This window comes from Lathyrus oleraceus, chromosome 3 (genome assembly GCF_024323335.1).
Source record: "Lathyrus oleraceus cultivar Zhongwan6 chromosome 3, CAAS_Psat_ZW6_1.0, whole genome shotgun sequence".
Taxonomy (NCBI): Eukaryota; Viridiplantae; Streptophyta; class Magnoliopsida; order Fabales; family Fabaceae; genus Lathyrus; species Lathyrus oleraceus.
In genome coordinates, this window is record NC_066581.1 from 504,916,761 (window position 1) to 504,933,882 (window position 17,122).

Genomic DNA, 17,122 nt, shown 5'->3' on the forward strand with positions numbered 1-17,122 from the left:
TGAAAACCTTCAACATTATCCTTCAATGGTGAGGGTTTGGGATTGCAGATTCAAAGCTTGGGCATGAGGTCCTTAATTCTGAGCAATGAGGGTCTTATTTATATCCAAGGAGATTCATTTCCACACACTTCCAAATTTGGAAAAAAAATGAGAAATTCCCTTTGCATGCTTGCATGGGCGTGTGATAGGCCCATCAAGAGAGGTAATCAGGTCCAAAAATGAGTGAGGATCATGCTGAAATCCTGTTACAAGGTCATGCAATCGTGTATGAAAAGTGGAAGTGGAAATCATCCAAATGGTATATTGCATCCATGCGCAAGTCCTTCATCCTTTGGCCAAATGAGATGATCATACACTTTTTAGAAAGGTGAAATCAAGGGGAACAACTTTCATGTTGAACACTTTTTCATTTTAAGCTTGGATCATGATTAATTTTAAGGTGGAGATTTGGGAAATCAAACATATTTGGAACTTTTCTAAGTACCAAGTCATATGTTCACTTCTTCCACATTGAGTAACCTTTTCTATGGACTTCAAATGAGAAGTGTTCCTTCATCAAAGTTGTAGCTATTTCAAACATCTTAAATTTGGTCACAAATTTGACCTCATTTGGATTTGTCATGAAGGCGTTATGCATTTTAGAAGTTGAGGAAAATCACTTGTTCAATGGTATTGGTCCAAAATGACCTATCATATTTCCTTTTGGCACATGAATTTACAAGTTGAATTTGAACTTCCTCCAAACATCAAAGATGAAGTAGACGTCTTGAATTTGATCATGGAATTTTAATGGCTTTCATCTCTTAAAAATTGAGAAAGTTATGGTCTTGGGAAGTTGACCTCCAAACTAGGGTTCTGACAAAATGGCCTATAATCGTTCACCATTAAAAATGACTTTCCAAGCAAAACTAGCATTTTTACTTCAACATGAAAGTTGTTTGAAATTTCGTTTTGAGTAACTTTTCTCTTGGAAAAATAACATTGTAGGAGATAGGGTCTAGGGAACCCCAGTTTTGAGTAGTTGACTTTCTCTGGTCAACCACCATGAACCAACTTGCTAACTTGACATTCTCTTGACTTTTGGAACTCATGGAGGATCACATATGTGTAAGTTAATGTAATATGAATTATACCTTGAAATATTTGATCAAATGTTCAAGAAGCTTATTGAAGAAGTCACAAAAGATACCCAGATGAATTAGGGTTTCCAAGGCAAGCAAACTTCAAACTCTTGATGATTTCTTGTTCAAAATGATATGTGAAGATCATGGGGATCTATATATGATGTCTAGAGCCGTTATGAACTATTTCTTGATTGAGCTCCTTGCATTGAGGGTCTCAAACCCTAGATATGAGCTTGATGGAGCATAGGTGAGCATACACACTACCTACAAAAGCAACAAACTATACATTGCCATATTTTAGGTATTTTGGTTAGTAAATAATGAACAACAAAGTATGATACAATCAAAAGTCCTTGATGATATATCCCTATGCAAACCTAATTAATGAAGGGTAAGGAGGATGCCAAGGTGTGATCCCAATGCTAATGCATATGATGAGATGGCATTACGGATCTTAGGGTCAAAATTTGGGTCTTATAGCTGCCCATATTTAAGGACATTCTAACAGAGCAGATGAAGGTTAAAATCTTCGTATCGACTCAGTAGAATGGACTTAAATAATAACATATAGAAATAAAATTTGGTCCCTAAGAGACTTCATGATGCATATAATATGAATGTTAAAAATAATCTTTGTGGGGAAAATGTTGCCACAAAGGAAAATAATACGGAGAGACTGAAAGTCCACAGGAGCATAATGCATTTCATAAGGAAAACTCACTGGAGAGACAAAGACTCTAGGGATAACAGTTGTGCATAGGCCAGGCTACGCCTAAGAACTGTTGGGGGACACAAGGGTATTCCATGAAAATAAATCAATGGAAAGACTCAGCCGGGGAGAAAGGGAAAATATGCAGGGGAAGCGAGTAAATCAGAACAATATTGAAATACCCGAACCAAATAGGGAATTGGTGACTTCATTGAGGAAATGCGCACTCAAACTCAACTGGGGGAAGCATAAACTTCAACACAGGAGTACCAAAAGTATATTATCCATTACTAGTTACTGGGTAGGAAGATAACATAATCTAACAGAGAGACATCCATTATCGGTTAGGGTAATCATATCAAGGATGACTCACTGAGGAATATGAGGTGTATTCCTTACCAATTATTAGGTAAGAACAACCTGCTAGGTAAAATATCAAATAGGATTTACAACTACCGGTTACTGGGCAGAAGACCAAAGAAAGAGAATATCCGTCACTGGTTAAAGTGAACATATCAAGGATAGACTCAAAGGGAAGAATATCCTTCATCGATTAAAATGAACATATCAAGGATATACTGTCGGGGAAAAGTAGGAATTATATCTATCAGTTACTAGATAGAATACCGCAAAGAGAATATTCGTCACCGGTTAGGATGAACATATCAAGGATAGACTCGGAGGGGAAAGTAGGATTTACAACCACCAGTTACTGGGTAGAAGACCGCAAAGAGGAGGAAACCCGTCATCGGTTAGGATGAACATAACAAGGATTAACTCTCTGGGAAATGAAATAGGGATTACAACTACCTTTTTACTGGGTAGAAAACCAAAGAAGAGAATATTCGTCACTGTTTAAGCTGAACATATCAAGGATAGACTCAAAGGAAAAAATATTTGTCATCGGTTAGGATGATCATATCAAGGATAAACTACATGAGGAAACGTAAAACGAATCCGCTGGGAAAAAAAAGAGATGAAGTATATTACTTTTACCGGGTATTGGGTAGAAGTAAGGTACTCGCAAATCGAAAAGGATATTACCAGTTACTGGGTAACAAACTCTCGAGGGATCAAAACATCTATATAGATAAGAGCTAGAAATAAACGGTCAAACAAAGACTCGACCCGGTGAGGATGTAAATCAGGGGGAGTGGTACCATCCAGATAATCAATCTGGGGAGGAAGCTGAAGTAATAACCATCCACGAGGAAATAACTTAGTGGGGAATGAGAAAGGTTAAATTCTTTCTGCTTAGGGGGCAGAGAATCTACTATTGAAGGAGGACAGACATACCAAATCTGTATGGGGAAAATAATGTCACCATAGCAGAGGATCAGAAAAATAAGGAATCAAAAGTGAGATAATTATGCATAATGAAATGTATGATGTATGTATATATATATATATATATATATATATATATATATATATATATATATATATATATATATATATATATATATATATATGTATGTATGTATGTATGTATATATGATTGATGATTATGCTGACAAAACAATTAAAAAGGATACAGATGTCACTGATCTGAATCATCACTATAACACTCGGCTAATCTCGACATGACGGAGGCATCAACTGGAGAAAAAGATAGGGATAAACATAAATCATCCATCACAACCAACTCGACCCTGATTGGGGAGATAGAAAAAAGGTGTTCTGAATTGTCGACTCTGCGGGGAATTTTAGGTCAACACCATATCAAATGGGTGACAACCTTGCCGAGGACCAAAATGTTTCTCAAGAATCAGTGCTGGCAAGAGTCAGGAGTGAATTCCGCTGGCGACTTGAGGGGAATAAAACTTATGCTGGCCATTGAGAATATGTGCCTCTAGCTCAGCTGGGGAGACGATCTCAAAACTCGGCTGGAGAAACGGAATTTCCGTTGAGGAGGAAAAAGTGATCAAGCCAACTGCTTGGGGAAGACCAACAATGTTCCACATTTTTAAGGCTTACCTGTTCTCAGACTGCAATTGATATTTCTTAAATGAAGTCGATTGCTTTTAAAAGTAATTGCTTATATTATCTTAAAAATGATTTTCAATTTTATTGATTTAAATATTTCAAAATTATCATCATAAAAATTCAATTCTATTTAGCTGAAAAATAAATCAGAGTAGAAATAATTGGATAAAAAGCTCAACTTTATTTATGAAATTCTAGTAGCAGACTATCGATGTCACACAGGATGTTATGACATCTAATTCTGCGCAGACAGGTAATGTATGCAGAAAATAAATGTAAAGGGCAGTAAATAACACAGAGAATTGTTTACCCAGTTCGGTGACAAACACACCTACGTCTGGGGGCTACCAAGCCAAGGAGGAAATCCACTATAAGAGGTATTAATGCAGGACTTAAACCAACTGTTTAATCCTATCACTTAAGACCTACCCAATGCAATTTCAATCTACACTAAGACCTGAGTTCCTACTCACTCCCCCTCAATCACCACAGTGATTACAACCTTTAATAAGTTTAAAGTCAATGGCGAAGTTATACTTCAAACAACTCTTGATTGTGCTTAAAATCTTTAATCAAGATACACAGCACTCACGCTTAAAAGCTTAGAGTGACACAACAATTACAACTCAATTAACACCCTAGTCCGATGCAATCATCTAAGTGATAATTTCTTGGCTCACAAGTAAACCTAATACAAGATACAATAAAACGTACAGCAAGGAAATACACCGATGTATTTAATTCTTCACACTTCAAAACCCTGAGTTGCTGAAAGTAGGATTGCCATCATTTTATAATGCAGCACTTGGGCCTTGTGATTGAATTTCCTAAAATTAAGGTTAAGCAAGTTAACCTAATTTCCACATATTAGGGTGCTAACAAATAGGCTATATGTTAGGCCTCTTAATTTTAGCACAGTTGTTAGTTTCCTGGATTTTAGCACAGCTGTTAGATTCCTGAAAAATAGCCTGAGATAAATACTGAACCATAACAGAAAAACTAAATAGCCTACACTTTAGCATATGCTGTTAGGAATGAATGTCATAACATTCAGTTTGACGTCCAGAACATAGGCCATATGCTAGACAGCTTTTATTCTAGCTCAGCTGTTGGTTTCCTGAAACAACAGCCTGTAATAAATACTGAACTATACCAGAAAAACTAACTGGCCTATAATTCAGTATCTGCTGTTAGGGATGAATGTCATAACATTCAGTTTGACATTCAGTAACTCCTGTATTAGCTAATCCTGCAGCATACTACTCAAGCATGTCATGACATCAGTCAAGACATCAGAGTACAGTTAGTGTTTTAACACAAAATGCAGCCAATCAAAAACATCTACAAACTCCCCCTTTGGCAAATTTTTGGCTAAAACAACTTGGCATCACAACAGAGCTCACAGCAGCGGAAAGCACACATCCAAGCAGAGAAACAAATTAGCTAATACACTCAGCACACATAGAAGTTAAACTTCAAACAGCAGCAACACACATAGATAGCACACAACAACATAACCTCTTGGTTAGAGGACCTTCAACTTCAAAGAAATCTGTTCAAACAAATCTGTTGTCCTGGGGTACAGGTGTTACTCCCCCTTTGTGTCAAAAATGTTGCCAAAGCAACACTTAATATTACAGACCAAAACAAAATAAAATTACACACAATTTTCAGAAACACAGGAAATGTTCTAGTCATCTGACTCAGAGTCAGCATCATCATATGTGCCATCATAAGGACTGGCATCTGCTTCTTCCTCTTCACCTTGTCTTTCAGCTCCTTCTGCAGCAGCAGCAGCTTCACCAAGCACATCACCTTTAGTCATCTCCAACTTACTAATCAATTTCTCCAAGTTCAGCTTCCTTGCCTCTAACTCCCTGCAAGTTTCTTTGAGCATTGCAATGACAGCAGCTTTACCTGGTTGATTGCTTACACGTGATGTCTCACCTGTTGTCATGACAATGTCAGGAACATGGGTACCTAGGAACAGCTTATGATTGAAGGACAAAGGGGTGTCTCTTTTCTTCACAAAATCATTCTCTGTTAAGATGTTTGGAAACTGATTCAAAACAATACCACATATGAGAGAAGGAAAGGCTATAGGCCCCTTCACACTGAAGCTTCCTGCATGCTTCAAAGTTTGATCAAAAATATAGGATCCATAGTCAAAATTGGCTTTGGTTCCAAAAACATATATAAACTTTCCAAGCATTACAGCAACTGTAGATTTATGATTGGTGGGCACCCAGTTAGCAGCTCGAATCTTGTGCATCATTGCATACTTGAAACTCAGTTTGCTGGCCACCAACTTTCCTTTGAGAGGCCACTTCCTGACTTGATTAGCAGTGATGACTTGACAGATTTTGTTGTCAGTCACCTCAAGCTCAGGTTGAGCTACATCAGGCCTTCCCAAATACCAGTTGATCACTGAGGGAGAGAAATTTACACACTTGCCTCAGACATACACTTTCCTGAATTCCTTAGACTTCTCATCAACACATTCTTCAGACACATTGATAATAAATTCCTTCACCAACATCTCATAGCACTTTGAGAACTGAGTCATAGTCTTCATTAAACCAACCTCTTGAATAAGGTCCATAATATCCTTACATTCCAGGACATTTTGGGCTAATTCCCTCTCCAAAGCCAGCCTCTTCAGATAAACATATTTCCACCTGTTTACACTTGAAGCAAAATGAAAAGATATGTTGTCAATTGGTACCTTAGGGACACTAGCTGCAAGCTTTCTAGTGGTTGGCTTCTTCTTTGACAGAGTGTCAGGGACATCACATGGAATATCTGAGTCAGACTCAACAACAACAGACTTGGTCTTCTTTTTCTTGGGCACCCCTTTGCTCCAAGATTTTGTTGGACCATGAACTTTCCTCTTGAGGGAACTCTCGACTGCCACCTTTGTATTGGAAGAGGTTGGAACATCAATCTTCTTTCTGGGGGGGCCTTTGAGCCACTGTTTTCTTTTCTCTCCTAGTCCTAACCCTTTTGGCTATGCTAGGGACGACTGAGGACAACAACTCATTATCAGAAAATTCCTCCAGGTCTACTGTTTCAGCCTCACAGTTAGGGTTGTTAATGACATCATGAGTGACATGAACTTCCTCACTAGCCACATTGTATAAGGGTTTGTCAACATTTGACTCCTTATGAGCATCAGTTTGCTCAACATCATCAGAGATATTCTTTCCTAAAGACTCAATATTTTCTTGATAGGCAACACTATCAGGTTCAATAGTGTTTAAGGGAACGGAAACCCCAAGGACCTTATGATTACCATACAGTATTCCAGTCACCATAGTGGCAATGGCATTGTGAATATACCTGGAACCTTCTCTGGTTCGTTCCTCAAGAGCGATTGCTGAGGAGAAGCCTGATACAGTTTCTTTAGGTCTTCTTGCATGTGAGGTATTCGCAGAGTCAGCAACAGGATCTTCTCTGTTAGGGTTGCATGGTTCCGAGCTAGAGGAATCAGACATGTTCTTGGAGGACGATGAGTTGGATTGTTGAGACATGATGAATATCTTAGAGGCGAAATGAAAAGTTTCTTTGAGAGAATGCTTGCGTGACTGAAAGTTGAAACGATGGAAGAAGTAACGCTTGTTGCAAGAGTAATAGCTATTATTTGTTGACCAATCAGAGCATACTCTCAAATGTTTAATAATTTGAATTATTAAACAATAAATACCTAACATCATTAGTTGCTATAATTCCTCAGAGAGACATATTCCCATTTTGCCCCTTAAATTTTCAAATTGAGTAGCATCCAATGTCATGACATTCTGAGTGACATTGTACTCAGTCTGCATCTGTTTCATCCATACCAGTTTGGAACAGCTGCTACCAGATGTTATGTACTCAGCTTTTGCAGTGGATAATGATACACACTTTTGTTTCCTCCTTTCAACTACACCATTTTGATGAGGAATAATAGATGAGGACAACTCATGACTTTCAATTTGCATAGGTCCCATTAAGTCCATGTGCAAAAGTTCCAGAGTTTTGGATGTTTTAGGATGTCCAAGCTTAGGATGCGACATCTTAGTTAGCTTGCCCATCTGACATTCTCCACAGACTTTTCCTTCATCCATAAGCAGCGTTGGGATTCCTCTACCTGCTTCCTTGGATATGATCTTCTTTATTCCTTTTAAATGTAGATGTCCAAGGGTTCTATGCCATAATTTCACTTCCTTTTCTTCCTTGGCTAAGAATCACATTGAGGAGTAGTTTGAGACTTCAGGTTCCCATAGATAGCAGTTATCATTGGATCTGGATCCTCTCATAACTTCCTTATTTTCTCCATTCTTCACAAAACACTCTTCCTTAGTGAACTGTACATTGAAGCCTTGATCACATAGCTGGCTTATGCTGATGAGATTAGTAGTTAGTCCTTTTACTAACAGCACATTATTCAGTTCTGGAACTCCAGGACTGTTCATCTTACCAACACCTTTGATTTTTCCTTTAGCTCCATCACCAAAGGTCACATAACTGGTAGTATGAGGTTGTCTATCTACCAATAAGTTCTCCATCCCAGTCATATGTCTTGAGCAACCACTATCAAAATACCAGTCTTCTCTAGTAGATGCCCTTAGTGATGTGTAAGCTAATCTAGCAACCCATTGTTGTTTCTTGATGGGGGCATTATGCTTAGATGCCTTCTGCTTAGGTCTGACTTGAGGGGTCTGGTTGGGATAACCATGCAACCTGTAGCAGAAGGGTTTTATGTGACCAAATCTACCACAGTAGTGACATCTCCATCTTTGAAATTTCTTCTTTTGATGGTTAATCCTCCTGTTTCCCTGATGTTGTGACATTGGTTGTGACTTCCATTTGATTTTCTGAACTTCAGCCTTTGAGCTTTTGAGTTCAGTTGAGGATTCCTTAACAAAGCCTAAACCATACATGGTTCCTGATTTCGGTCCCACCTTTAGAATCTCTTCCAAAGTGTCAGTTCCTTTATTCAGCACTCTGATGGATTTTGTCATTTGATCTAGCTTAGAGGTCAGCAAGGTTATCTCACCATTTAGACCATCTATGACTGTTAGATGCTTCTTCTTCTCAGCTTCCAGCTCCTTGATGAGTTTCTTCTACTTTTCTCCTTGTATACACACTTCTGCACTTTTGATACATAGCTCTTTATATGAAGTAGCAAGTTCATCAAATGTAAGTTCATCTCCACTTGAGCCATCATCAGAGGCACAAACACTAGTTAGTGCAGTGACATGTTTAGCAGATTCTCTTTCAGATTCACTCTCAGAGTCTCCCTCAGACCAGGTAACAGATAGTCCCTTCTTTTGCATCCTGAGGATGGTAGGACATTCAGCTCTAATGTGTCCAAAACCTTCACATCCATGACACTGGATTCCCTTGCCTTGGTTGAACTTTTCTTCAGATTTTGATCTTCTACTGATGTCAGATGATGAGTTCTTGACATTTGGTCTTCCTTTTTGATCAACCTTCTTTATGAACTTGTTGAACTGTCTTCCAAGCATGGCTATAGCTTCTGATATGCTTTCATCACCTCCAATATTTCCTTCTTCTGTATCCTCTTCAGTATTTGATACAAAGGAAATGCTTTTGTTTTTATTTTCAACATTCTCACACAAGCCCATTTCAAAAGTTTGGAGAGAACCAATAAGCTCATCAACCATCATATTGCAGATATCTTGAGCCTCTTCTATAGCAGTAACCTTCATGGCAAATCTCTTGGGCAATGATCTGAGAATCTTTCTTACAAGTTTTTCTTCAGGCATTTTCTCTCCTAAGCCTCCAGAAGTGTTGGAAATTTCAAGAACATTCATGTGGAAGTCATGAATAGTCTCATCCTCTTTCATCCTCATATTTTCAAACTTAGTAGTCAGCATCTGGAGTTTAGACATCCTTACCTTGGAGGTACCTTCATGGGTTGTTTTGAGAGTATCCCAAACTTCTTTAGCCAGCTCACAATGATGCACCAGTCTGAAGATGTTCTTATTTATCCCATTGAACAGTGCATTCAAGGCCTTAGAGTTTCCAAGGGCTAATGCTTCTTGCTCTTTGTCCCACTCTTCTTCAGGAATTTGCATAATGATTCCATCTTTACCTGTCTTCGTTAGATGTTCCCATCCTTTGTTGACAGCTCTCCAGACTTTACTATCCAGAGACCTCAAGAAGGCTATCATATGAGGTTTCCAGTCCTCATAGTTAGAACCATTCAGCATGGGTGGTCTATTTGAGAATCCTGCATCCCTGTCCATGGTACTAGAAAGTAACGTCCCTAGATCTCACCCAGAAATTAACAGGCAGGGTGCCTGCTCTGATGCCAATTGAAATTCTAGTAGCAAACTATCGATGTCACACAAGATGTTATGACATCCAATTCTGCACAGACAGGTAATGTTTGCAGAAAATAAATGTAAATGGCAGTAAATAACGCAGAGAATTGTTTACCCAGTTCGGTGACAAACACACCTACGTCTGGGGGCTACCAAGCCAGGGAGGAAATCCACTATAAGAGGTATTAATTCAGGACTTAAACCAACTGTTTAATCCTATCACTTAAGACCTACCCAATGCAATTTCAATCTACACTAAGACCTGAGTTCCTACTCACTCCCCCTCAATCACCATAATGATTACAACCTTTAATAAGTTTAAAGTCAATGGCGAAGTTATACTTCAAACAACTCTTGATTGTGCTTAAAAGCTTTAATAAAGATACACAACACTCACGCTTAAAAGCTTAGAGTGACACAACAATTACAACTCAATTAACACCCTAGTCTAATGCAATCATCTAAGTGATAATTGCTTGGCTCACAAGTAAACCTAATACAAGACACAATAAAACGTACAACAAGGAAATACACTGATGTATTTAATTCTCCACACTTTAAAACCATGAGTTGCTGAAAGTAGGATTGCCATCCTTTTATAATGCAGCACTTGGGCCTTGTAATTGAATTTCCTAAAATTAAGGTTAAGCAAGTTAACCTAATTTCCACATATTAGGGTGCTAACAAATAGGCTATATGTTAGGCCTCTTAATTTTAGCACAGTTGTTAGTTTCCTGGATTTTAGCACAGCTGTTAGATTCCTGAAAAATAGCCTGAGATAAATACTGAATCATAACAGAAAAACTAACTAGCCTACACTTTAGTATATGCTGTCAGGAATGAATGTCATAACATTTAGTTTGACGTCCAGAACATAGGCCATATGCTAGACAGCTTTTATTCTAGCTCAGTTGTTGGTTTCCTGAAACAGCAGCCTGTAATAAATACTGAACTATACCAGAAAAACTAACTGGCCTATAATTTAGTATCTGCTGTCAGGGATGAATGTCATAACATTCAGTTTAACATTCAGTAACTCCTGTATTAGCTAATCCTGCAGCATACTACTCAAGCATGTCATGACATCAGTCAAGACATCAGAGTACAGTTAGGGTTTTAACACAAAATGCAGCCAATCAAAAACATCTACAATTTAATAGAATGGTAGCCTGTAAATGACAAGAATCCATAAATCTTTTCAAAAGTTGAAAAACGGTAATTTACATGGAAAAGGGCTACATTGAATACAATGATCACTAATCCTTCTAACAACTTCGATATCCACTGTGCTCTTGGCTTTGGTTGAAACTGATGAATCCAAGTTGACTAACTTGCTCAAGATTGTTCAAAGACTGGAGATCAACCGAATGCAGTTACTTGCCATAATCCCTAAATTTTGCATAGATTTCCCCAAGATGGGGTACTCAACCTATCGGGATGAATTTCTGTTTTATGTCTCTAATTTTTGTCTAGATCGCCCTTTCGGGTTTTCAATCCACCAAGACGCTCATTTTTGCCTAATCCTCCCCTTCGAGTTTTCAACTTAGCAAGTTGTTTTTTTATTTATAGGCGAAGTATTTCTTGACTGCATCAGCATTAACAGAACGTGTGAACTCTTCACCATCCATAGTTGTAAGAATCAGAGCACCGCCTGAAAAGGCTACTTAATAACATATGTGCCTTCATAATTAGGAGTCTATTTTCCCCTGGCATCAGGTTTGAAAGATAGAATTTTCTTGAGCATGAGGTCACCTTCTTTGAATACTCGAGGTCTGACCTTATTATCAAATTCCTTCTTCATTCTCTGCTGGTACAACTGACCGTGACACATGGCAGTCAACCTCCCCTCTTCAATCAAATTCAGCTGATCATACCTGGTTTGATAACATTCATCTTCTGTCAACTTGGCTTCTATCAAGACACACAATGATGGGATCTCAACCTCTACTGGGAGCACAATTTCCATGCCATAAACAAGAGAGAAAGGGGTTGCCCTTGTTGAAGTGCGGATGGATGTACGATACCCATGCAAAGAAAAATGGGAGCATCTCATGCCAATCTTTGTAGGTTACAACCATCTTCTGAATGATCTTCTTAATATTCTTATTCACACCTTTAACAACCTCATTCATCTTGGGTATGTAGGGAGAATAATTATGGTGTGCAATCTTGAAGTCTTTGCAAATAGCTTCCACCTTTTTATTATTTAAGTTAGATCCATTATCAGTAACGATCTTACTTGGCACACCATAACGACATATAATCTGATTCTTGATAAACCTCACAACAACTTGCTTGGTTACATTAGCATACGATGTCGCTTCAACCCATTTTGTGAAGTAATCTATAGCCACTAGAATGAAACGATATTTGTTCGAAGCTTTGGGCTCAATCATGCCGATCATATCAATTCCCCACATGGAGAAGGGCCATGGAGAGGAAATGATATTCAACAATGTCGGAGGAACATGAATCTTATCTGCATATATTTGACACTTGTGGCATTTCTTCACAAACTTGCAATAGTTAGATTCCATTGTCAGCCAATAGTAATCTTCCCTCAATATCTTCTTCGCCATAGCATGTCCATTGGAATGAGTACCAAAGGAACCTTTATGAACTTCAGTCATCAATAGGTCTTCTTCGTGTCTATTCACGCATCTGAGCAGAACCATATCAAAGTTTCTCTTGTAAAGCACATCACCATTCAGGTAGAAGTTGTCGGCTAATCTCCTCAAAGTCTTCTTATCTTTCAAAGATGCCCCAGGCGGGTAAATATGACTTTGGAGGATACTCTTGATATCATAATACCATGGCTTCTCATATTTGATTTTTTTAACAGCGAACACATGAGCCGGCCTATCGAGACGCATCACCGTCAGATTGGGAACCTCATTCCAAAAATTCACCACAATCGTTGAAGCCAACGTTGCAAGAGCGTCTGCCATCCGGTTTTCATCTCGAGGGATATGATGAAACTCAACCTTTGTAAAGAAAGTTGAAATCCTCATCGCATAATATTTGTATGGTATCAAACTGGGTTGATTCGTCTCCCATTCACCTTTGGTCCGATTCACAACCAAAGTTGAATCTCCATAGACGCCAAGATACTTGATTCTGAGATCAATGGCCTCTTCATACCCCATAATGCAAGCTTCATACTCAGCCATATTGTTTGTACACTTGAAAGTCAATCTAGCTGTAAATGGAAAATGAGTGCCTTAAGGAGTAATAATCACCACCCCAATGCCATTACCATACTAATTAACAGCTCCATCAAATACCATGCCCCTACGGGAACCAGGTTCTGACCCTTCTTCAAGCAATGGTTCATCGCAATCTTTCATTTTCAAGTACAAGATCTCTTCGCCAGGAAAATCATACTACACTGACTGGAAATCTTCAATTGGTTGGTGAGCCAAATGGCCAGCCAAGACACTACCCTTGATAGCTTTATGAGACCGGTATTCAATATCATACTCGGATAACAACATATGCCAACGGGCAATCCTCCTTGTTAAAGCAGGCTTCTCAAAAATATACTTGATTGGGTCCATTTTGGGTATCAACCAAGTAGTATTATTCAACATATACTGGTGCAGATGCTTAGCAGCCCAAGCCAGTGCACAACAAGTCTTTTTCTAGCATAGAATACCAAGTCTCACATTCGGTGAACTTCTTACTGAGGTAGTAAATCGCATATTCCTTCTTTCTAGTTTCTTCTTGCTGACCGAGAACACAACCCATACTCTCATCTAGCACAGTCAAATACATGATCAACAGTCTTTCTTCAACAGGTGGAGACAGAATCGGAGGCTCAAGCAGATACTCTTTGATACTGTAAAAAGCTTTTTGGCAATATTCGGTCCAATCACAAGACTGATCTTTCTGAAGAAGCTTGAATTTAGGCGCACACGTGGCAGTCATATGTGATATGAATCTTGAAATATAGTTCAAGCGGCCGAGAAAACCTCTGACTTGCTTCTCAGTTTTGGGCGCAAGAATCTCTTGTATTGCTTTGACCTTGGCATGATCAACTTCAATACCCTTATCACTGACAATAAATCCCAACAACTTACTAGAACGAACATCAAATGTACACTTATTGGGATTCAAGCAGAGTTTATACTTTCTCAAACGCTGGAATAGTTTCAACAAATGCTCAACATGTTCTTCTTCATCACTTGATTTAACAATCATATCATCAATATAGACTTCGATCTCTTTGTGCATCATGTCATGAAAAAGAGTGGTCATAGCTCTCTGGTAAGTTACACCAGCATTTTTTAAACCGAAAGGCATCACTCTATAGCAGAATGATCCCCAGGGTGTAATGAATGTGGTCTTCTCCATATCTTCGGGTGCCATTTTGATCTGATTGTAACCGGAAAATCCATCCATAAACGAAAAGACTTTGAATTTAGCTGTATTGTCTAGCAACATATCAATGTGTGGCAGAGGGAAATCATCTTTTGGACTAGCTTTGCTCAAATCTCTATAATCAACACACATACAAACTTTTCCATCCTTCTTCGGAATAGGCACAATATTGGCCACCCACTGCGGATACTCAGCGGTAACAAGAAATCCGACATCAATCTGCTTCTGCACTTCTTCTTTGATATTCACTGCCATGTCAAGATGAGTTCTCCTCGACTTCTGCTTGACTGGCGGGCATTCTGGCTTCAACAATAATTTATGCTCCACAATTTCAGAATCTAACCCAGGCATGTCTTGATAAGACTAAGCAAAAACATCTGAATACTCTCGAAGAAGATCAATCAACCCCTTCTTATCCTCTGGACACAGTTGAGACCCAATCTTGACTTCCTTCACATCATCCTCGAAACCCAAGTTGACTAGCTCAATCTTCTCTTTGAACAACTGAATGACTTTTTCCTCATGCTTAAGTAGACGAGATAATTCATCAGATACTTCATCATCAATCTCTTCCTCGGCCTCAAACACAGGAAACTCAAAGTTTGGAGAGGTAGTAGGATCATTGTATTCAATGGGGTTGGGAACCAACCTGCATAATGATTTTATTTATTTATGTTTTTTGTGATTACCATTTTTAAAAAGGCAAAAAGTAAAATAAAACATCATAGATGTGGATGAATAGAATTTCATTTTATTAATGATAATTGAGAAATGCCTAACAATGTTCACTTCTCCCTTAGGCATAGGAGAAGGTTTTTTCTTAAAATAATGAAAAAACAAATTACTTAAAGCGATGGATAATAACATGAATATCAACAACAACCAAATTGTTGCAAGTCTTGCCATGCGTCACAAAGTCGGCGCAGTCTTCATCTTCATCACCCTCGATCACTGCAGTTGAGTGTTTTTCATTACCATGGATGAACCCTCCTCTATGGAAACTAGGTTGTACTTCTTCAGTTTTGACGTTGGATGGGCCTTGTTGAAATCCCAATCTAGACCTATTCTTATTCTCCGCAACATCTACCATACGGCCCCACTGATCTGTACTGCCTGCCTCAATAGCTTTTTGAGCATCATTGAAAGAAGACATGGGTGCCCCAATTTTCTTCACTTCAGCAATAAATAAGGCTTGGAACGACGTTCCAACCTCCTCCTCAGCTTCAACATATGTAAAAGATGACATATGGCTTACCAGAAGTGCCTTCTGTCCACCAACAATGACAAACTTGCCATTCTTTACGAATTTCAACTTCTGGTACAGAGTAGACGTTAAAGCTCCCGCCTCGTGAATCCATGTTCTTCCTAACAAACAACTATAGGCCAGGTGGATGTCCATTACTTGGAAGGTAATCTGAAAACCACTCTGACTTATCTTTACTAGAAGGTCCACATTACCAATGATGATTTTTCGTGAACCGTCGAACGCTTTAATGATCACGCCACTATACCTCATGGGGGTGCCTTGATAGGATAATCTGGATAGAGTTGATTTCGGGAGTACATTTAGAGAAGAACCAGTATCAACTAGCACATTTGACAGGGCACCCTCCTTGCAATTCATTGATATATGTAGCGCCAGATTGTGATTTCTACCTTCCTTAGGAAGTTCTTCATCACAAAAACACAGATTATTACAAGCAGGTGATGTTAGCCACAATGTTGTCGAATTGATCCACAGTCACGTCATGCTCCACATAGGCTTGCTATAACACCTTATGCAATGCTTCTCTATGCGCTTCGGAACTCATCAACAGAGACAACACTAAAATCTTCGATGGAGTTTGGAGCAGCTGCTCCACCATATTAAACTCACTTCTCTTAATTAATCATAGTACCTCATCATCATCGTTAGGCTTTAGCTTGCCAGATTCACCAGACTGACACGCGGGAGCACTAACTGGGTTCACTGCAGGCACATCCACTTTCTTACCGATTGAAACATCCTCTACCACCTCTTTTGGAAAAACGGGACCAAAAACACGACCGCTACGAGTCACCTTTGCAATATCATCTATATTCACAACATAATTTGTCGTAGGCAATGAAACCTCTTGACCATTTTTCACCATCATGGCATTATACTAATACGGCACATCTTTATCGGATGCATACAGGATGGGACCCGCTAACTGTATAACCAACAACGATATTGATATTTTTCCGTTGCTACTATCAAACTGAATCACTACCCGCTCAAGGGTTTGGGACACTGGTACAATTACATTGACATCATCTATATCCCTTGACTGTTGAATTTGGATTACATTCTCATCCATCAACCTCTGGATATCTCTCTTGACAAGCAAACAACCACGGGGGTTCACGCTACAAGTTGCACAACACTCATGGTTGTGCTTACAATCACTGTTGTGCACATGGTCTTATGCATTTCCACCAATGACCTACGGACATGTCGTACTGTAGCGGGAAATTCATGATCATTAAGCTATTGACAAGCTAAAGATCAATTAACAAGAGTCGCCACCGCGATTTATTGTTTCCAAGGGAAAAGGGAAAAAATGCGAACA

General features: G+C 38.9%; 1 protein-coding gene across 1 annotated transcript; it reads right to left on the reverse strand.

The window, feature by feature from the left end:
- Positions 1-6,274: 6,274 nt before the first annotated feature.
- On the reverse strand, positions 6,275-16,663 carry LOC127131854 (uncharacterized). Its single transcript, XM_051060745.1, has 3 exons — positions 16,430-16,663; positions 6,819-7,403; positions 6,275-6,733 (listed from the first exon to the last, which is right to left on the reverse strand). Exons 1-3 carry the CDS (start codon positions 16,661-16,663, stop codon positions 6,275-6,277), a joined length of 1,278 nt encoding a protein of 425 aa, XP_050916702.1.
- Between the last annotated feature and the right edge of the window lie 459 nt (positions 16,664-17,122).